The 23234-nt window shown below is 45.8% G+C and overlaps 1 protein-coding gene across 7 annotated transcripts in view; it reads left to right on the forward strand.

Annotated features, from left to right (window-relative positions):
• Window positions 1–23234, forward strand: part of NSMF (NMDA receptor synaptonuclear signaling and neuronal migration factor) — an 83023-nt gene that overhangs the window by 21446 nt on the left and 38343 nt on the right. For 5 of the 7 annotated variants that reach the window (XM_030535887.1, XM_030535886.1, XM_030535885.1 and 2 more), the window contains exons 3-4: window positions 12543–13022; window positions 21381–21456. In XM_030535887.1, the coding sequence (XP_030391747.1) occupies window positions 12543–13022; window positions 21381–21456 (556 nt within the window). The remainder of the gene's footprint in view (window positions 1–12542; window positions 13023–21380; window positions 21457–23234) is intronic. The other 2 variants (XM_030535891.1, XM_030535892.1) reach the window with 2 other exon arrangements.

Consider the following 23234-nt stretch of genomic DNA (forward strand, 5'->3'; position numbering starts at 1 on the left):
CTTCTATGAGCTTCACTTTAAGCATTTAATTTATACCATTGAAGATTAGGGTTGGAAGAGACCTCAGGAGATCATCTAGTCCAACCCCCTGCTCAAAGCAGGACCAACACCAATTAAATCATCCCAGCCAGGGCTTTGTCAATCCAGGCCTTAAAAACCTCTAAGGAAGGAGATTCCACCACTTCCCTAGGTAACCCATTCCAGTGCTCCACCTAGGGCCAGCTCCAGGCACAAGCATCCCAAGCAGGTGCTTGGGGTGGCAATCTGCAAGGGGCAGCAGTCTGTGTGTTTTTTGCCCCCAATAGGGTGCCGTATTGCCGCCGCGGATGGCGGGGGCAGTCATGTGCCATTAGGGTGGCACGTGCGTTTCTGTGGCGGTGGCAATTCAGCGGCAACTTCTACGTTCATCTGTCCGCGGTGGCGCAGCTTCTGTCTTCCAGCTGAAGACAGAAACTGCTGCCGAATTGTGGCGGAAATGCACGTGCCGCCTTAACAGCATATGGACTGCCCCCGCCATCCGCGGCGGCAATTTGGCACACTGCTTGGGGCGGCAAAAACAGTAGAGCCGGTCCTGGCTTCACCATCATTCTAGTGAAGTAGGGTTTCCTAATATCCAACCTAGACCTCCCCCACTGCAACTTGAGACCATTGCTCCTTGTTCTGTCATCTGCCACCACTGAGAACAGCTGAGCTCCATCCTCTTTGGAACCCCCCTTCAGGTAGTTGAAAGCAGCTATCAAATCCCCCCTCACTCTTCTCTTCTGCAGACTAAACAAGCCCAGTTCCCTCAGCCTCTCCTCATAAGTCATGTGCTCCAGCCTATACTTCATTGCTTTGTTGGATTGGGTCCAGAGTGGTGGTCATCTTGCAGGATTGAGCCTCGTGTGTATGTGATTGCACAGCATGTGTGTGTGCACTATATGTGCAGCTGTGTTGTATATGTACAGGCACACTGAGAGTCATCAGCTGGTGAGATCTGCAGGCTTTTTAGTGTAAAAACAGGTGTTATAAAAAGGGATCATAGGTTGCTCTTTTTATTATTGACTGTTTATGCTGTGGTAGTACCCTGACGCCTCAATCAGGATCCAGGCCACAGTGTGCTAGGCATTTCACAAATGCATAGTCAGAGACAGTCCCTAAGTTAGAATCTATCGACTAATTTAAAACCAGACAAAACAAGTGTGGGTAATGGGGTAGGAAGGATAAAAACACCTGGCTACATAGACTAGCTGTGCACACAGCGTCACCACTTAACTTCCCATGATATTCTATTTCCTTGAAGTGTCAGTAAGGGGCATTGCTGTTTACACTCCTTCACTCAATGGGATATGACTGATTCTGAATGACGAGAGGCCACATGTATGATAAATCCTCAACTAAGAGAAACTGTTTCACAGAACCCATTGTACTAATCCACCTGGATATCCCTTTGACAAGGGGACTCTCACAGCCATGCACATGCTGCTGGCCAGATGTTTTAGTAGCACAGTGCTAGACTGAGAGAGAGCTGAGGCATCTCTTTCAACCCTTGCTTAACAGAAGTAGGAGGATCCTTCTTGTTACCTATTTAAATCCCAACCAAATCAATTATAGATTTTTTTTTCCAGCTATGTTGAGGGGCCTTCATCCAGTCTCCCTGCACAGGAGCTCTTCTGAGCACCCGGACTCATTCTCCTGGCTGCCAGTGCCTGAGATATGTCTTGGCTTTGGAGGTGAATAGATTTTTGCCATCTGCAAACTATACTCCTCACTTGTTTCCCCTCTGGTGGGTTCGGCAGCTTCTTTCTGCAGGAGGGAAAGTTTCTAATGCTCTCCTGCCTATGTGTTCTTCCAGACACAGCTCTCTTCTCAGCCTTAAGGCATGCACTCCAACAGTCCATGCTCTTTGAAGAGCGCTTGCAAACTCTAACAAATTTTGCCATCTTTCATCCATTCTCCTGAAATAGCTGTGCAGTTGGTCTGTGCTTCCTTTCTCTTGAGTGCTGATTACTAGGATTGTGTGTTGATTTGTTTGTGGTTACAGAGATTGTTGTGTTTGATCAGAGACTGCCTCCTTTCTCACTAGCCTGCTCCTGTTGTTTAGTGCCAGAGCCTGTAACAGAGCAATCACTTTGTAGGGATGGTCGTGACATCACAGAATGGATCAGATGATGGCTAAACTGGAGTTTATTTTCAGGACTTGAAGTATTTGAAATATGCATTCATGTTTCATACATATTTCAGGAACTCTGGTAGGGACAGCATGGGTTCCTGACAGCTATGGGAAACATGAATGTGTATTTCACTGCAATATTTTGGCTCTAGATTTTTCTATACAAATTATATTTTTCACTTATTGTGTCACCTGAATTTCCATTTCTTCCTCTTTCCTCTTGTAAGTCACTCTATTTTCACTCTTCTGCCTGCCTGACTCTTGTTTTTTAACTGCCCCCCTTTTACAGTCTAAATTGCTCCTCTGTCCTTCCTCCTATGTTTCACCTTTACATCCACTCCAATCGGCCCCCTGTGCTTGCGCTCTCTCTCTCTCTCTCCTGAATTCACCCCCCTCTATCCCGGATGGAGTCCCAGGAGGGCAGGGATGTCATCTTGTCCCTAGGATCAGACCTGTCCTGCCTTTCCCCACTAGAGTCCAGGGGAGCCAGAGGCACTCAGATACAGCAGTGACAGAAGCCTTACAGCTCTCTGGGTAGCCAGGAACGTCATTCCCCTAGAAGCACTGGGGATAGAGGTTCCTCTTCTTCTGAAGGAGGAAGAGCTGGCAATGGTACAGACTTCATGCTGAAGGGCAAGCAGATAGGAATCTTCCAGCTGGAACACCTCTTCTTTTGCCAGGTGCAGCTAAGCCTTCAATTCTGAGGCAGAAAGCTGGAGCCCCAGAGACTCCCCATCCAGACACAGGCTCCTTCATTGAGATGCCAGCAGCATTGACACCCTCTGAATTAATTCCATCTGTGCCACACCCAATGATCTGACACTGATATTCCCTTTTGGTTTTGTGCTGACAGATGCTGGAGAGGGAAAGTGGCTGAACCTGTGGCTTTGGTAGTTCCAAACTGTTGCTTCATGTTGCACCAGTGACCTGATAATCTATTGTATTTCATAGGTAGCTTTTGCCTTTGGAGTGTGTGTGTGTTCACATGCATGTGTCTGGAGAGTTTGTGTGTGTGATAGGGCAGGGTGCTGGGGGTGTAATAAATCATTGCAAACCAATTGTAGATGAGCAGGATGGGCCAGCTGCCACTGTCTGGATGGTTTGGCGAGCTGTGATTTATTTGGAAGGCTTTGGTTGGGATGGTATTTTTCAATGCTTCTGCAGTTGATGGATGGCCAGCCCTCAGTCACTGAAACTGTGAATGGTAGGTAGTATCCTCCTTCCCTATGGAATTAAACTCCAGTCTTAGGTATAGGCAGACAGGAGTCTGCAGAGTACTGCAGTGTGTAATGTTAGCAAAAACGATTTTTGTTGGAGAAATGGAAAGTGTTTATTACCACTTAACATTTTTGTTCTACAGGGTTTTTTGAGGGAGGTGGATCCGTGCTAACTAAACATGGGACTTGGTGGCTTCATGAGGGTGAGCTTTTGGGTGATTGGCAGTCCAGGTATGTGTTACCTGCTTTGTGTCTCGTTGTGAAGGTGTTTTTCCAGGTGGGTTTAGAAGGCAGCAGGCGGGTCTTCTCTGCTGTTGGACAGCTTGTCTTAGCTGTCATATTGCTAAGGGAATATAGGGAATAACTGGCCATGCTGCATTTGTTTGTTGTAGGCATGGGAACATGAGCCATTTTTCTGCCATTGCTGCCATTTTGGAATAGGCCAGCTGTTCTGTTAGATGATGTGTTATTGGTGGAGGATGAAAGTTCTGCATCCCTGTGGTCCACTGAGATATCTTTCTGGTGGTCCTTGGATGCTATGAGGAAAGATTGGGCCCATGCTAGCTGACCTAATGTAAACTTCATGCATAGCCTTGTGGCTGGGAATATAGTTGTGTGTGTGTGTGTGTTGTGACAGACCCATGCCAGTGTGGTACAGGAGTCTGGTAGAGGGCAAATATACTGGTCACTAGCTGAGTAGTTTTCTGTTCCCTGAGTGACTAGAGCAGGGGCTGCACTGGAGTAATCAGGAACCTGCTAGAACCAATTAAGGCAGACAGGCTGATTAGAACACCTGCAGCCAATCAAGGCAGGCTAATTAGGGCACCTGGGTTTAAAAAGGAACTCACTCCAGTCAGGGAGGGAGGAGCTAGAGGAGAGGAAGTGCGTGTGAGGAGCTGGGAGCAAGAAGCACAAGGAGCTGAGAGAGAGGGTGTGCTGCAGGAGGACTACAGAGTACAAGCGTTATCAGACACCAGGAGGAAGGTCCTGTGGTGAGGATAAAGAAGGCGTTTGGAGGAGGCCATGGGGAAGTAGCCCAGGGAGTTGTAGCTGTCATGCAGCTGTTACACGAGGCACTCTAGACAACTGCAATACACAGGGCCTTGGGCTGGAACCCGGAGTAGAGGGCGGGCCTGGGTTCCCCCCAATCCTCCCAACTCCTGCTCCCAACTCCTGATCAGACACAGGAGGAGTTGATCCAGACTGTGGGGAAGATCACAGAGGTGAGCAAATCTCCCAATAAGCGCAGGACCCACCAAGGTAGAGGAGGAACTTTGTCACAACTGGTGTGAGGGGTGGGATCTGGTGTGCACAGCGTGGCAGAAGGAGGGTGATTTAAAAAAAAAAAAAAGGTAGAGGGTTTATTTTTTTTTTCATCACAATGGATGACTTAGTGTGGGCACTGATACAAGCTACAGCAGCCCAGCAGGAGGCTACCCGTGTCCAGGCAGCTGCCCAACAGGAGGCAGTGCGGCTGCAGCAAGGGACTAATCGCCTGCTGATGGATCAGGCTTCTCAAGACCGAGCTATGTTGCGAGAACTGGTAAACCAGGTAAAGACCCTTACAGAGCTGAACCACGGCCATGATAGGACACAGATCATACGGGCCAGCCAGTGGCTGCAGAAAATGACACAGGAGGATGATGTAGAGGCATACCTTCTGGCCTTTGAGAGGACAGCCCTACAGGAGGCCTGGCCTCGAGATCAGTGGTCTGGCATTCTTGCTCCATTCCTGTGTGGGGAGGCCCAGAAGGCTTACTATGATCTGCCTGAAGAGGCTGCAGCAGACTACACCCAACTGAAAGCAGAGATCCTGGCCAGATCTGGGGTAACGACTGCAGTGCGGGCCCAGCGGTATCATGAGTGGAGGTACCAGGAAAATAAAACCCCGCGGTCCCAACTGTATGACCTCATCCATCTCGTACAAAAGTGGTTGCGAACGGAGTCCCGGAGTCCAGAAGAGATACTAGAGGTTCTGGTCATCGACCGACACGTGAGGGGACTACCGCCAGACCTTCGTGCCTGGGTGAGCCAGAACGAACCCTCCACCTATGATGAGGTTGTTGCACTGGTAGAAAGGCGAAGGACAATGAGGGAGCTGACCTGACCAGTTAAGGAAGAGGCACCCCGGGTTAAACTAGCAGCACCAAGCTCTAGAGCTTGAGTGACGGGGCCACCAGAAGAGCCCAGGTGGAAAAAGAGAGGGGCTGAAGGCTCACCAGAAGCCACAAAGAGTCAGAGCACTTAGAGAGAAGAGGATCGAGATGTTAGACTGCCCAAACCAAGAGACCGGGGAATGCCTAGGCCTCCATACAGATGTTATGCCTGCGGGGAGTGGGGACATATAGCTGCACAGTGTCCCAATGCTGAGGAGCCTATGCAGCGTAACCTGGAGAACTGGGCAGACCCATGCTCCCTAATCCACCTTGTGGGGGGTCTCACTAACTCCACGTATGTATACCCGGGATCCAGTCAAAGGATATCCAGTCCAGGATAACAGTCAAGGGATCACAAATAGATTAACAAATGTTATTCACAGAATTATGCTGGTGTCACTAGCAATGTCCAATCAGTGATGCTTGTGATGTGACAGCTGTGGGGGCCTGTGTTCCATGCAAATTGGAAAAAGAAAGGAATGAGCAAAACCAGTATGGAAAGAAGGGTCATTTCCAAGCTTCTGAGGAAAGCGTTGGAGTGAATAAACCAACGTTAGTGGGCTGGGAGACTGGATGGATCACAGGGCTGATAATGGGATATTGAACCTTCAGCCTCTTGATGGCCTGTTCAGATCCAGCTCCTGTGGGCAGTTAAGTAACATCTGTTACCATCTTCTCTTTGGTCTGAGGCCTCGTGGTCTCTTGTTCCCAGTAGACAAGTATCCCTATTAAAAAAACCACCCCAACTGACACTACCTGGTGTCAGCAATCTCCGCAGGAGCGGCCAAGCACAGGCTAGACGTGGAGGCAGAAGGCTAGATTCTCAGCTGGTGTAAATTGGCATCGCTCTGCTAAGTGCCATGGAGCAATGCTGATGAACAGCAACTGGGGTCTGGCCCTGAGATTCAAACTCCATGTGTCATGCCATTACATACCAGTCAGTGTTACCAGACAGCCAAACTGAAGCACTGGAATGGGTTACCTAGGGAGGTGGTGGAATCTCCTTCCTTAGAGGTTTTTAAGGACAGGCTTGACAAAGTCCTGGCTGGGATGATTTAGTTGGGGATTGGTCCTGCTTTGAGCAGGGGGTTGGACTAGATGACCTCCTGAAGTCCCTTCCAACCCTAATATTCTGTGATCCAAAGGGAGCAGTAATCAGGATGAAAAGGAATCCACTCTAGGAGCGCTAATCTTCCTGCTCCAATGTAATTAAGTAGATAAGATTCTATAGCAGGGGTAGCAACCTATGGCACGGGTGCCGAAGGCAGCACGTGAGCTGATTTTCAGTGGCACTCACACTGCCCAGGTCCTGGCCACCAGTCCGGGGGGCTCTGCATTTTAATTTAATTTTAAATGAAGTTTCTTAAACATCTTAAAAACTTTATTTACTTTACATACAACAATAGTTTAATTATATATTATAGGCTTATAGAAAGAGACCTTCTAAAAACGTTAAAATGTATGACTGGCACGTGAAACCTTAAATTAGAGTGAATAAATGAAGACTCGGCACAGCACGTCTGAAAGGTTGCTGACCCCTGTTCTATAGGCATGCGTTTATTGGGGGGGGGCAGGGAGAACAGGAGTGATTAACAAGTCAGTTTGCACCATTCCCATTTGCCTAGAGAGAGAGAGGAGGGCACAATGCCAGGTTTCCTGAGTCCCTGCCCTGGGGCTGGCATAGCTGTTGGTGGAGCAGCTGGTTGTGGTAGAGGTGACAAGAACAACGTGGAGATGAAATGAAACTGAGCAGCAGTAACCAGGAAGAGGGTATTCACAGAGATCTGTGTCAGGTGACTCCTGGAAAGCAGATCCAAAAAAGCTCCTACTTATTCTTCTCTGCTGCCTGCAGTGAACATCACCACAGCTAATGTTTTATTCAGCTTTGGAGGGAAGTAGCTTTGCCTCCTGTATCAGCTCTGACTTGCTCCCCTTGGGGAAACAAACCATAAACCCAGCTCTCTGTCATAACCAAGCCAAAGCCACCACAGTGCTCATCTGCATGGCAACTGAACCTCATCCCTCACAGGAACGGAGGCGAAGACGTAACAGGATTGCAGTTGCAAGATGGACTCTTCAAATGGCCAATGAGTACACACAGCCACAGGACTACTGATGCATAGCAGGAGGAACGATCCAGCACACAGACTCGGCATACCTGTAATGAGCGTGGATTCATTTCTGAGCAGGGTGGTGATTTCATGTAATTGATGGATGCATGGAAAAAAAACCCAGTTTTTACATTTTTATTAACTTTCCTTTGTGGATTTAAACTTTCAGTTGAAAAAGAATTAATTGACTGTTCCTATTCCCTTGGCACATGAAATTGTTTTTCCTACGTGTAGTTATGAAAGATGCTAAGCATTTGGCTAGGAAGAGAAATAATTAGCCACCCAATTGGTTGAGAGAGGCAGCACACAGAGGTGGCCTATAGAGATGTACAGTATTTCTGTGTGAAAACTCCTTCATCTTTAGAAGTCAAACCACTTTTTAAGCAGGGAAATGAAACAGACATAGGAAAATCCATCCATCCCTCCAGTTACAACTTTAACAAATTCCATCACACTTTTTAAGTAGTTAGAACTAGGATTATTTTCTCAAGAATTTTAACTCCTCAATTATTTCAGTTTACAGGTTGAATCATTTGTCAGGACAGTTCTGCTGTCATTTACACTGGTGTAAATCTGGAGTAACCCGACAGACTGCAATGTCAATAACTCAAGTTCTGAAATCAGGATTTGAGACTGCTTAGAAATTCACACTATTAACACCAATATGCAGGCTTGTCTGACAGACACACAGGGTGGGCCTATCAATGAAGTGTATATAATTAAGTTAATATCATAAGGATGTGATTAGGGCTGTTAATTAATCACAGTTAACTCAAAAAAATTAATTGCGATTAATCACACTTATAACAATAGAATACCAATTGAAATGTATTACATATTTTTGGATGTTTTTCTACATTTTCAATATTGATTTAAATTATAAGTAAGCACAGTGCTCACTTTATTATTATTTTTGATTACAAATATATGCACTGTAAAATGGATAAAGAAATAGTATTTTTTTAATTCACCTTATACAAGTACTGAAGTGCAATATCTTTACTGTGAAAGTGCAAATTACAAATGCAGATTTTTTTGGTTACATAACTGCACTCAACAAAACAGTGTAAAACTTTTAAGAGCCAACAAGTCCACTCAGTCCTACTTCTAATTCTACCAATTGCTAAGACGAACAAGATAGTTTACATTGACAGGAGATACTGCTACCTGCTTCTTATTTACACTGTCACCTGAAAGTGAGAACAGGCATTCGCATGGCACTTTTGTAGCTGGTGTTGCAAGGTATTTATGCGCCAGATGTGCTAAACATCCATATGCCCCTTCATGCTTTGGCCACCATTCCAGAGGACATGCTTCCATGCTGATGGTGCTCTTTTTTTAAAAAATGCATCAATTAAATTTGTGACTGTACTCCTTGGGGAGAATTGTATGTCTCCTACTCTGTTTTACCTACATTCTGCATATATTTCATGTTATAGCAGTCTCAGATGATGACCCAGCCCATGTTTATTTTAAAAACATTCACAGCAGATTTGACAAAACTCAAAGAAGCTACTGATCTGAGATTTCTAAAAATAGCTACAGCACTCGACCCAAGGTTTAAGAATCTGAAGTGCCATCTAAAATCTGAGAGGGATGAGGTGTGGAGCATGCTTTTAGAAGTCTTAAAAGAGCAACACTTCGATGTGGAAAATACAGAACCCAAACCACCAAAAAAAGAGAATCAACCTTCTACGGGTGGCATCTGACTCAGATAATGAAAATGAATGTGCGTCAGTCCTCAGTGCTTTGAATCATTATTAAGCAGAACACATCATCAGCATGGAAGCATGTCCTCTGGAATGGTGGTTGAAGTGTGACGGGACATATCAATCTTTAGCGCATCTGGCACATAAATATCTTGCAACGCTGGCTACCATGCCATGTGCCATGCGAACACCTGTTCTTACTTTGAAGTTACATTGTAAACAAGAAGCAGGCAGTATTATCTCCTGCAGATTGTTACCAACCTTGTTTGTCTGAGTGATTGCCTGACCAAGAAGTAGAACTGAGTGAACTTGTAGGCTCTAAAGTTTTACATTGTTTTAATTTTGAATGCAGTTTTTTGTACATAATTCTACATTTGTAAGTTCAACTTTCATGATAAAGAGATTGCACTACAGTACTTTTATGAGATGAATTGAAAAATAATTTTTTTACAGTGCAAATATGTGTAATCAAAAAAATATAAGTGAGCACTGTACACTTTGTATTCTATGTTGTAACTGAAATTAATCTATGTGATATTTAATCCATGCAGATAACCTTTGGATGGGCCATGAGTATCTATATGTCTGTGTTTTGCTATGTATCACGATTCCTCTAGTCTGAGTGCACCCTGATAGATCTCGTAGTGGTTGTGCGGGTACTAATGTGTAACACAGAGAGGTACATACTTAGCACTGGTCTGAGCTTTTAACACAGGATCTGGTGTGTGTAGCCCTTTCAAAAGCTGCGAGTGCTGTACAGTCTGGGAGGAATAGAAGCCAGAGTGGTGATGTTTTGCCGAAGGCATGGTGGCTCTGGATCACTGCTGGAGGTGGAGCTGGAGAAGAAATGGAAAGCTACAGTGTAAGAGCTCCTTTCTCTGGTGTCTTGCTGCATTCTTAGGGGTGAAGAGTGACACAAGCCACTGTAGAGTCTGTGAGCTTGTACTAAACCAGCTTAGTGTGGGATGTCATGTCTCCCAGTCCTGCCTGAACCCAGGGAAAAAGGAGCCTGCTGTGAGTGACAAGCTACAGCTAATGGAGTGACTCCTGTCACTCAAGCAGTAAGGGTTCATGCTGTTGGTGATGGAGGTCCTATCCACGATACTGCTGTTATCTGTGGTGCATGTCTGACTGTAGCAGTAGAGGTAGAGGCATTCCCTGTGAATGCAAGGAAAAGATGATCACAGCTGCCTCTGGGTGCAGGAACACTGTACTATCCCTGAGGCCTCACCAAGTCACCAGTGAAATGAACTGGATGGGTCTCGACCTGAACTGTTCCTTACATCTTTTCAACCCATAGCCATGGGCAGGATGACCAGTTTGGCCCCCCAGAAACATTTTCCTCTGTTGTGCTGTGTTCCCATGGAGCAGGGAAAGGAGCTGAGGGTCATGTAGTGTGTGCTCAATACCAGACACCTTAGCTGGGGGCAGTGCTGGGTTCAGTGTTCAGCCCTTGGTACAAACCATATAGGATTAGTCCTCACTGCATGTGCAGGATCCACACTTGCCTCTAGTCCGAGAGCCAGGGAATAGGCACAGCTTGGAAGGATTCTCCTCCCGTGTCACTGGCACAAGAGCACCTCCCTCAATCAGATGGAGGGACCAAATGGAGGGGAAAGGAAAGTGGGGCCGAGTGTAGGGATGAGGAAATGGGGTGGATGATTCAATGGAGCAGAATTATTTGCAGATGCACCACAGCCAGTCTTTGTCCTAAGGCTACATCATTCATCCAGGCCAGCTCCTGCACTCTCTGGAGGATAGTTACGGGGCTGGTCGGGATCCTGAAATCTCTTAGAGATTCTTTCTACTCACAGCTCAGCTGCTAGAGGAAACATTTTTATTAAAAGTCTAATGAAGCAAAGGTTTGGGTTTGGTTTTTATTGTCCATGTTAGATGTTAATATCTCCTTGTGTGTCCCCTTTCTTCAGTTGGGAAGCTGGTAGGGGACTCATTAAAAAGTAATTGGCAGGGAAGGCACCTCCTTTGCCCCAAATCCCCACAAAATGATTAAACAGCTGTTTTGGAAAAGAAAGAAAGGGGCAGGCAGATGAGTGGAGACAGCTGTTGGGGCTGTGCTAAGAATAATGCAGAGATTTCCTGGCATTTGACTTACTGCTTGTGCTCTGAAAGGAGATTACATTTGTAATTCCCCTCCACATGCTGGTCTTCTCTCTCTCTCTCTCTCTCTCTGAGCTCTGGCTACATTTATTCCATGCAAGGAGTCATTGCTTCTTCCTTTCAGTGCAGCTTTTGTAGAGATGCAAACATGGTTTACAAACAATGATGATGACTACTTGCTGGTGGAGTCACCTATCAAAGGGCTCCCATCACAGCTGGGGATTGATTCCTCTTTGGATTTGTTGTGCGTACAGAAAATCAGCCTGAAATCTCTGATGCTTCCCCCTCTCCTTCCATTTGTTTTTAAACAACAGATGCAGAAAACAAATTCAGTGCAAGAAGAATGCCCAGACCAATAGCTTGTTCCCAGAGTCCAGAGGACATATACTCTGCCAATGTGGATGCCCATGTCTATTCACCTGACCCAGGCAATCCCTGCTTTCTGGGAACAGTCTGAAGCCATGTGCATTGTGACAGTACCAGAGCCAAGTTGGATGGTCTGTACATGTCTGCATGCCATTATTCAGAATGCCCTTTCAACTCTCCTCCCTCTCCCACGCTCATTGCTGGGGTCTGCTCTCTGGGAATAGGCTGAAAGGTTTGGGCATGCGTTTGGGTGCAGGCATGCCTTTGGTGTTTGTTCCACAAGTCAGAGCCCTATCTACAAACCTTCCTCATCTAAGTAGCTCCTTTTTAGGTGCGCAGCTCTGTTGAAGTTGACAGGACTGCTCAGTTGAGTAAGGACTGCCCCAGGAAGTAAGCATTTGCAAGTTCAAGACCGTGAAGATGTTCATTCCCTTGTTGTCAGCTTTCAGCCCTTTCTTGTGTTTGGGACGTTTGCAAGGAAATAAAATAGGCACAACTGCAAGAAATGCCTCTTGTTTCAGCACCAATTGTCGAGATTTACGAGGGCAATGGGTACACATGCTAGTGCCTAGTTTCACAGGTGTATCTGCCCTCCTCTCTTTCTCCCCCGTCTACACAGATAACAGGCTACAGCTTCATAGCACCTATTATGTCAGTGCCTGGGGTAAGCCAAGGGTCTAAGCGATAAATACCAAGTGTGCCCTCTGTTTCAGATCACCTGTTAGCGGACTCCTATATTGGACAGGAAGACTCCCCTGAGATGCAGCAGGCAGCTCAGAACAAGCGCAGGCTGTCCGTCATCTCAGCTGGCAAGTTTGAGAAGAACTTCTCTGAGGAGCAGGCCGAGAAGATCCCGAGCGAGGGGCCGAAGGCACGGGTGTATACTATCTCCGGTGAGAGGCCGATGCTGTCGGACCATGAGAACGAGAGCATGGAGTTGGTGGTGATGAAAGGCACGGGCCAAGAGGACTGCTACCATGGCCAGCCTCTGCAGAGTGCTGGCAGCTCTCACAACATTAGCAGGCATTGCAAAGGCTGGGCAGGCAGTCGGCAGGGCTCCAAGGAGTGCCCAAGCTGTGCTCAGTTGGCAGCCCACTCCCAGCACTCCTTTGACCTGGAGCAGCACCAGTCCAGCGAGACAGGATGGCGTAGGAAAAAGCTGGAGAGGATGTATAGTATTGATCGAGTGTCTGGTAAGTGAGTGTGGATGTTGTGTGCACAAAGGGTACAATGGTTCCTATTGATATGGACGGCTGCACCTCTCTCCTGGCTTCAGAAATGAACCTCCAGGGAACAGTGATTGGCCTAGAGAACTTGAACCAGTATCCCTTGGGCTTCCCGTTGGGTGCTTTGCTAGTATGTGGTGCCAGCACTGGGCAGAGGGAGGTGGCGAAACAGTGAGCATAGAATGAGTCAGGAGGATGCACTATTGGGATCTTCTGTTTGGCAGCAGGAGAAAGCTCCTCAGAGTGGATAGCACCCAGCCTTAAACGCTCCTGATGTGACCAATGGGAGTCCTGCTGTTAGCTCAGCTCCCAGCCTGGCAGCAGCAGCATTAGTCAATGCCACAGAGTGTCCATAAGGAAGCCTATTGCACCACCCCATAGACTCTGCATGGTGATGCTGTAAAATGTCTTTGATGGATTCTACATTGGGCAGACACTCTGTAATATACTGCTTCCCTGGAAACACTATTGTGGGTGGAGTGACACAGTTCAGTGCTCCCTTGCAGAATGACACCATACAGTGCCTTTCTATGGACACCACAGAGTGATATCAAATTGTACTTCTTCCCTCGCCAGTGGGCTATTTGCTGCTCACACTCACTCCATGAGCATCTTCGGCAAAATGATATATAATGTCCTCATCTGGGGCTAAGAAATTCTTTTATTTCTTTAATATCTAAAGCTGTCATTACATTTTACATCTCAATACATATGCTGAGTGTTTGTGTGTTTTACATTTAATGCAACACTTGTATATCTGTCTCTTTATCTAGTCTATGCCAGTAAGAAAGGAGATGTCTGACTGTGTGGCAAAGGTGCGCATGTTGTTTTCTTGACTATTTTTTTACAAACAGCACAGACTTTAAGAGACAGGAGTCAGATTAACTGCAGGAGGGCTTGGGTCTTGTTTGCAGGAAGAAAATATGAGGGAGCTCAAATGATGGCATTTCCCTGGATCATACCCTTATCTGTGTGCATGTAAAATGTCATGAAGATTAGGTGAGGGACCACATTTTCAAACCTGGCTGCCTGAAGTTAGGCACCAAAATTCATACGTAGGCTATTGTAAAGAAAAATCCATGGATTTTCCAAGGTGCTGAACACCACAGCTCCCAGTAATATCCATGGCCAGTGAAAACCAGGGCACTTTTATTTGGTGTCTATCATATGGGTATCTATGCTTAACCTTAAAAACCCGCATTTGAAAATGTTGGCCTTAATTTATTATTTTGATTTCTTCAGTACAAAAAATGAGAAAAGTTTTCCTTCATTTTTGTTACACATGACCCTGCTCTGGTAAAGGATTGTTTTGTGTGTAATGAGAGAGAAGGGTTGTGTGAGAGCATAATAAGAATGTAGGTTCTGTGGCTGGTCTTATCAGAGTGAGAGCCCGATTCTCTTTGGGATTTGGTTTTGCATAGGTAGTAATGGGAGTAGGCTGCTAATAATTTGGGTCTAGTGTAAGCCAGGAAGGTAAAGGGATAACATTCTAAACTTGGTATATTTATGTTTTAAACCATTTTTTGGAATATTAAAGAATGTACTTTGCAGGAATAGCGCTCTTACAGATTACTCAATACGAAACAATGGGACAAAGCCCTGAGAATGGTAGGTTGTAAAATTCAGTTATCAACATCACTTGTTGGAAAAAAAAAACCAAAACAAAATCCCAAAAGCCAAACAAATGCTGTACTTGGAAGATTCCATTCTCCAGTCTGATCTTCTCCATGCAGAGTTTGCCTCTTTAGACTTTAAGAGATATATTTTCAGCTATGCAACCTTGTGAAGGGAAATGTCCTCTGCTAAACAGACAAATGGTCTCTACCTTTCTGAAACTTTACTTCTGAGAATAAGAAAAGTAACGACTGTTTACTCAGAAGAACTAGAACCAGCTGGGTGGCATTGGGCCTGATCTTGCAAACCCTTACATTAATAATGCTTTCTCATGTGAATAGCACTGCTTACCTGAGTAATGATTACCCACACGGGTAAGGGATTTGCAGGACCTGGGTCTTAAACCTCAGCAAAAACAGCAACTTCACATTTCTTCAACTTCACATCTGCACCAGTTTTCCTCACTTATATGTGAGCTTATTGAAGGCCAGTTGGCTTCTGTCACTTCTTGTGCTGCCGTCTCAATGGCAGGCAGAAACCTCAGTTGCTTGCTCATCTGTGTCTCATTCTGCAATTCAGAGATCTACTCATATTCTTTGCAGAGAGGGGTCCCGTGACTTGTCCTACAGCCTGAAAGTTCACATCAAACACTGCCTTGGTGTGAACAGCCAACAGCTGTCCTGTGTGCATGTGATAGGATTCATAGCATGCTCCATATGCACCTCGTAACAGGTTTTTGATAGAGATGTGAGGGTCTGCAAAAACTGGAAACTTTTTTTTGGGAAAAACGGAGGGTTTTTTCAGGGTTGTTTTTTTTGTTTTTGTTTTGTTGCTGCTTTTTTTTCCCCCCGAGGCCTGGTATGGGAAAAATTGAAATCTTGGGAAAAATTGAAAAGAAACTGTTACCTGGAATATTTTCTCTTGGAATGACCAGTGTAAGAGAAAGGAAAGAAGGAAAAACTTGAGCTATGCTAGCATTTCCCAGAATACATTAGCTACTGTTTAAATTATATTATACTGGTTCATCGGGTGGCTAGTTATGTCTACAATTTCGGCATATATGATAATGCACTATTAAAGAATCTGGTGTTACTAATATAAAGTTTGGATATATATATATATACACATTTACTCTTGGTCCTTAATATTGTACTTTGTAAACTAAATTATAAATGTTAATTTTCTGGGCTTTTTCTCCACAAGCACGAATTTCTTCTGTATCTGCATGATAATGTCAGGTCAGCGCTATTTACATACATTTTTCTGAGCCCAAAGGACATAACCTTCCTTTTTGTTTCCAACAATATTGAGGCTTTCTATTTTCAACTTTTTATATATTTTTCCTGTTCACCTTAGTGTGCAGCTGCAACCCCATCCCTAATACTAGATATGTTGGATAGATATGGAAGGAGGTTACTAGTGGAGTTCCTCAAGGATCGGTTCTGGGACCAATCTTATTTAACCTTTTTATTACCGACCTTGGCACAAAAAGCGGGAATGTGCTAATAAAGTTCGTGGATGACACGAAGCTGGGGGGTATTGCTAACACGGAGAAGGACCAGGATATCATACAGGAAGATCTGGACGACCTTGTAAACTGGAGTAATAGTAATAGGATGAAATTTAATAGTGAAAAGTGCAAGGTCATGCACTTAGGGATTAATAATAAGAACTTTAGATATAGATTGGGGACGCAGTTGGAAGCAACAAAGGAGGAGAAGGACCTTGCGATATTGGTAGATCACAGGATGACTATGAGCCGCCAATGTGATATGGCCGTTAAAAAAGCTAATGCGGTTTTAGGATGCATTAGGCAAGGTATTTCCAGCAAAGATAAGGAGGTGTTAGTACCGTTATATAAGGCGCTGGTGAGACCCCACCTGGAAGACTGTGTGCAGTTCTGGTCTCCCATGTTTAAGAAGGATGAATTCAAACTGGAACTGGTTTAGAGACGGGCTACTAGGATGATCCGAGGAATGGAAAACCTGTCATATGAAAGGAGACTCAAAGAGCTTGGCTTGTTTAGTCTAGCCAAAAGAAGGCTGAGGGGGGATATGCTTGCTCTTTATAAATATATCAGAGGGATTAATATTAGGAAGGGAGAGGAATTATTTAAGCTTAGTACCAATGTAGACACAAGAACGAATGGGTATAAACTGGACACTAGGAAGTTTAGACTTGAAATTAGATGAAGGTTTCTAACCTTTAGAGGAGTGAAGTTCTGGAACAGCCTTCCAAGGGGAGTAGTGGGGGGCAAAAGACATATCTGGCTTTAAGATTAAGCTTGATAAGTTTATGGAAGGGATGGTATGATGAGAGAGCCTAATTTTGGCAATTGATCTTTGATTATCGCCAGATAAGTATGCCCAGTGGTTGGTGATGGGATGTTGGATGGGATGGGATCTGAGTTACTGCCGAGAATTCTTTCCTGAGTGCTGGCTGGTGAGTCTTGCCCACATGCTCAGGGTTTAGCTGATCGCCATATGTGGGGTCGGGAAGGAATTTTCCTCCAGGGCAGATTGGCAGAGGCCCTGGAGGTTTTTCGCCTTCCCCTGCAGTGTGGGGCATGGGTCACTTGCTGGTGGATTCTCTGCAGCTTGAGGTCTTCAGACCACAATTTGAAGACTTCAATAACTCAGGCATAGGTTAGGGGTTTGTTATAGAAGTGGGTAGGTAGAGTTCTGTGGCCTGCTTTGTGCAGGGGGTCGGACTAGATGATCACATTGGTCCCTTCTGACCCTAGAATCTATGAATCTATGTTTATCATTATTATTCATATAGAAACTAAATAATTTTACTTACTTATTTAATAAGTGTAACTGTTCTACCTGTTGGTATTGGCAGTAACAGGGGTGGGGTTCAATATCTAGAGGTTTCTCTTCAACCATACAACACAAAACCAACTCAAGCCCCCACCCAGTAACACACCACCCTCCGGGTGCCTCTAAGAGGCAATACTTCCCCTCTTGCAAGCACAGAGTCTGAGTGTAGAAAATATTTTTTTAAGAAAAGGAGGGAATTAACCGGGCATTAATTTAGGAAAACACCACAAACAGGGTTCATAAACATAAATCATGAGCCAATGACCAACCCCCAATAAGATGGGCAGTGTCCTTTTCCGTCAGGTTCTTAAGTTCAGCAACCAATAGTCCCTTTAACATGCCCATCCCTTCTCTCCACCCCGCTCAGAGTTGTTGTCCTTGGTCAGTGCAGACCCAGAGGTGCATCTGCAGAGTTCACTTCCTGCCCTGGGTGGAAGTGGGGGGCGGTAAGAAGGCACTTTACTTGATCCACTGCCCAGGCACTTGCTGCTCCTCTTCGCTACCACCCTGCTGGCCGATCAGTGCTCCGCTCATTCCTGCCAGCTGCCCTACGGTCGAACACTGCACTTCTTCGCTGGCTGCCCTGCTGGCCAATCGCCGCACCTCCCTGCCAGGGTCTCTGCTGGCTGCCCGCATGATCACCATGCCTCTCCGCTGGTCGCCTTGCTGACTGATCTCCACACCTCTCTGCTGGCCACCCTACCAGCCACTTGCTATGCCGCCTGGATGGTTTCAGGTCCCACAACTTAACACAGCTATCAGTGATGTCAGCTGTTACTGGAGAGCCTCACTGCTGGTGCACACTGGGCAGTCTCTTGAATCAGAGACACCGTCCCAAAGCAGGTCTAATGCTTAGACCTAGGTATCAGTGATTTCAGCTCTGCAGGGTGTAACAAGACTCCCAAGAGAGTCTGAATTAGCTCAGTTATTATAGAGTGGCACCCACACCACCAGACACAAGTACCTGTCCCCACCCACTCTCAACTCACTGGGCTTTGAGGCCCTTGTCTCCTGCCTCGCAAGTTCCATTTATATGAGGGCGAGTCCCTCCATCGGGCTATGCCAAGTACAGTTCTGCTGCCCTTGATTCACACAAGGATAACAACCCTTTGTTACTCCTGCCCCAATAACAATGAGACTGGGGATCCAACACCAGCCAAAAGTGACCATTTGGGCAAGCAGTCCTGTCATGTTAGGCAGGGTGGGTGTGCCGTGCAAACAAGATCAGCTCCCAAAGTCATTTCCTCAGCCCACCACTAGATGTCAGGGGAGAGCTCATTCAGACTCTGCTCACATAAGTACACCAAACAGTACTTTTGATGGTCTAACTAAATTATAGATAATATATTTCTCATTCTTAAAGAAGTAAATAAAGTTTAGTTTTGATAAGCAAGTAACTACTGCAGATATTTTGGTTTTGTTTTTTTACCAAAATTTCTATTATATTCCAGAACTCCCCTGGAAAAAACCTGCTTTTTTCCCATACCTTCAAAATTTCTGGAAATTTGACACCCCTAGTTTTTGATGGTTGATTCTTAATTTGACAGTTTATCATGCTCTTGCCAAAACCTTCAATGATCAAAGCCCATTATACATATTGGCACCACATCCTGAAAGCCTTTTCAGATCTTGTCTACACTAAAGGTTAATTCAGTATAATTTATGTCGCTTGGGGGTGTGAATAATACACACCCTTGAGCAATGTTTGTTACACCAACCTAAGCCTGGCATAGATAGCCCTATGTCTGTGAGAGAGCTTCTCCTGGCGACAAAACTACTGCCTCTCGCGGAAGTGAAAGTTATTAAGCCAATGGGAGAGCTCACTCCCATCAATTTACAGCATCTCCACAACAAGCTGCACTGGCGCAGCTGCGTGGCTGTAGGTGCCGTAGTGTAGGTGTAGCCCTAGCCATCTAGAATTTCACACCTGTACGGTAGTGTTACAGCCTAAGGCAAATCCATGACTACACAGTGGAAATGCACCAGATTACATTAAATGTTGCATAGCAAATCATTCACATGTGGCAAGAGCAAAAGTTATTGAAACTGTGCCCCTAGCAATGAGTGGAAGCAAGAAATATATTTCCTCATTTCCCCAAAGGCTTGAATTTTAGAGCTGCTCTTGCCCTGCAGTGTAGGGATTCATGGTGTGAATTAAAGCTGCAATATATATATAACGCTGCCTACAGTTCAGTCTAAACCAGTCTCATCCCCTTGGTATCTGAGCCCCATTCCAGAGGGTTAGAGGCTCTTGTCTCTTGTGCAGCTGCTGATGTGATACAGCCACTGAAAGAAATGTTGATATGTTTCAGGCAATCTGGCTGGCTAATACAGAGGACATCATTGCCAATTCAGACAACATCACCCCTAAATAATTCCCTGTGCCTATGACCATCCTCCAATTTTCACCATACAGTAGCAACAACTGCACTGGCTCTAGTCATTTCATGGAGGTTACCGAATAAGTGGATCCACCAGCTGCAATTTAGGTCATCTGCTTATAGCAACTGGTCATTAAACTCCAGGAAAAGCACTGCACCTCTGTTGTTTTTTTGTTAGATCGATATTTACAACTCTCAGTTTACACTGCAACTCTCAGATTGGGTGGATTATGACCTGCTTTAAGAGAGGGAGAACTTCATGCTTATAAATTAAAGTTTATCCTGCCAGATGAGCCCTGGAGTCTGAAATCTGCTCTCTAATTACCAAGCAAGCATAGCAGACACTTCCCGGATGCCACTGTGCCTCAACCCTGACTTCTTTTAGGAGAGAGAGTATAGCTCAATCCTCCTGTTCACTCTCTCTGCTGAGGATGGAGAGCAATGGGGGCAATTAATGTATTTTGTGATGTGGACCTGTTTACTGGGAAGTAGATGGAGATTAGCAGCTCCCTTCATCCAGGCTATTCCCAGAGCTGTTGTCGGATGGTATTGACTGTTGCCCATAATTTTCCTGGTTTGAATCTGAACCAGTGACTTAGAGCTGAAAGCCTCCCTAGCATAATCACAATCCATCACACTATCAGTCCCTGAGGCATCTACTCAGTGGAAGCTCATCATCTAATTGTGGGATAGGCAGGAATTCAGAGCCCCACCTGATGGCTGTGGGTTCAAAGATCACAAACAGATATAAACTGTTTAAGGTCTGTGCTCCATTTTGCATTGGTTTCCTGTTTGTGTTTCTGGGACAAGCAGACTCAATGCTCAGTAATGATTTTGTTGCAAGCTCTTAGTCATTAGCAGTGATGTGGAGATTGATATCCTGTTGCAAGGGAGCTGGGAAAAAAGTAGCCATTGGTTGGTGCAGGATAGTTTATACACAGAGGCACCAAATGAGTGCTGGGGCGTCTCAGGTGCCTCCAGTCTCCCTGTTGGATGTTCTATTTGAATTCTAAAGCGGGGACAATCCAGATATACAAGGCCTAAAATGGGTGACACTGCTTCCCAGTTTTCCTATCTCAAGAGGCATCTCTCTCCCTTTGATAGTTTCCCTTCAGAGTAACCCATTAGGTAAACACATTGGAGAAGGTACAGCACGGTCCATGGCAATTACATGTGCACATACATACACACATGCACAAACATATCTAATGTCCCTTTTAGCACAGGGCACAATACAGGTGAGGCTCATGTGTATTTCAAGTTCAGCTGTTCTTTCACATTATTACAGAAGGTAAAAGAGAATTTGTGCTGGCATGGAAATAGCACCAAATTGTGTTCAGGATTCTTTCCTATGAATGGAAAGAAATTGCCAGTCTTCAGGCGTATTTGGTTGTTGAGAAGAGATGCAGTGGGAGACTGTTTTGGAAGGATGTCCCGATCACTAGCTACATCTGTGTGAAACCCATTTATGTCTGGTTGGCACTCAATTTTAGCTCTGTCTCTTCCAGATGATGTGCCCATACGGACCTGGTTCCCCAAGGAGAACCTCTTCAGTTTTCAAACTGCTACTACAACTATGCAAGCGTAAGTGAAATGGCTGTTGCTGCACCAACCTCTTTTCTCATAGTTAGTGTGTGGCCCATGCATGACTGCATCTTAGGATATCAGAGCTTTGGACAGTCAAGTTCTATATATGGCACGATGGTATGTTTGGGTGGACTGGGTGGTGAGTGTTGACTTAGTCCCTGACTCAGTCATTGTCTTACTCCCGTCTTCACTTACTTGCTTATTCAGGCTCATTCACTACTTCAGTCATTCCTTCACTCTCCCTTGTTTACTCAGAGCAGGTCTACATTAGATCTACTGTACTAGGTCTACTATATCTCCCGTCGGCATAATTACGCCACCTTCGCAAGAGGCAGAAGCTATGTCGGTGGGAGGGTGTCTTTTTCACACTCCTGAGCAATGTAAGTTAGATCGACTTAAGTGGTAGTGTAGACACACCCTCTGACTCATTCATTCCCCCACTTTAACTTCTTTCTTGATTAGCTTTCTAATTTATTATGTGCTCCCTCTGCTTGATATGTGGGCAGCACACCCTGGCTTGTGGAGAGAGCTGTCTGTGATGTTATTCCTGCAGGAGTATCCGCCAAGGCACTTCTCAGTTGATTCTTTTGCTCTTGCCACCTCAGCTGAGGCCATGGGACTAAGTGGCTTTTGCTCTTGTCACTGCTGGGGGAGACCCTGGGTTCTACAACACTGGCACAGGGCTGCGATTGAGCAAGAGAGACAAAGACATGAACTAACCTGAGTGGAGAGATCAGATCTGAACTAGGAGCAGCTTTGTCCCCTCCCAGCCTGAACTTGGGCTCAGGTACCCCCAGACTGTTGTGTGTTGGGAGGAAATTGTCACTGGGAGGCCAAGTAAAGCTGGAAATGCTCCCATTAAGGCCATTGACAGGAACATTTTTCTTTCCTTAATGAAATCCCTGAAGTGTTTCCCATTAGGCTGAAATAACAAGAGTATTCCAGTGACAGCAACGTGATGGAGAGGGAAACTGAGGGAGCCTTTTCCCCACTCTAATGCTCTTCCACCTCTCCCACTGTGCCTTCTCCATCTTCACTGTCCCCTTCTCTTCCCTTTCCATTGCTCCCTCTTCTTCCCCTCTCTATGTGAGGGGTTGCAGGTCTCAAACCCAGTCCATAGGCAGTGCTCAGGCAACGGTTGCCACCTGGCAGCTCACCAGAGCCCATGGAGAAGGGGCCTAGCAGCGCTTTAGCTCACCAAGGGCTCCGGCTACAAAGCTCCTGATTAGAGGAGTTGTCCAGCCCCACCAAATGGCCTGGACACACTACTCAAGCGAGAAGGAGGTACAGGAATTTGCCTGAGTAATTAAGTGAATCCAAGGCTGTCTACCAGCATGGAGCCAGCTTACTAGCCTGACTTCTGAGCCCTGCTTTCCCATCAGTTCATGCTCTCCTTGCCACAGATCCCCATCTGCACATGGTTCCTGCTTTCCTGTCTCGCTACAGGTCCCTGCTCCTGTGCCCTAGGTCCACCTATCAACTCCAACTTGTCTTGATCCCTGACTCCAGCTCTGGCTTGACCCCTAGCTCTGATTCTTGGTTTGACTCCAACTCCAGCTCAGGCTCATCCCCTGACTCTTACTCCAACTTCAACCCTTGGCTTGTCTTCTGACTCTGTCTCTGACACCCAGTTCGGTTCCTGGCACCCAACTCTATCCGTTACGCCTGACCACCCATTATCCCAGTCCTTACAGCTTTTTTGGGCCACTGTCTTCTACTCCTAGTGGTCCCAGCTGAGGATGGACCCACTGGAGTTCCCCATACCGCCAGGGCCA

This window comes from Gopherus evgoodei, chromosome 16 (assembly GCF_007399415.2).
Source record: "Gopherus evgoodei ecotype Sinaloan lineage chromosome 16, rGopEvg1_v1.p, whole genome shotgun sequence".
In the NCBI taxonomy this organism is placed as follows: Eukaryota; Metazoa; Chordata; order Testudines; family Testudinidae; genus Gopherus; species Gopherus evgoodei.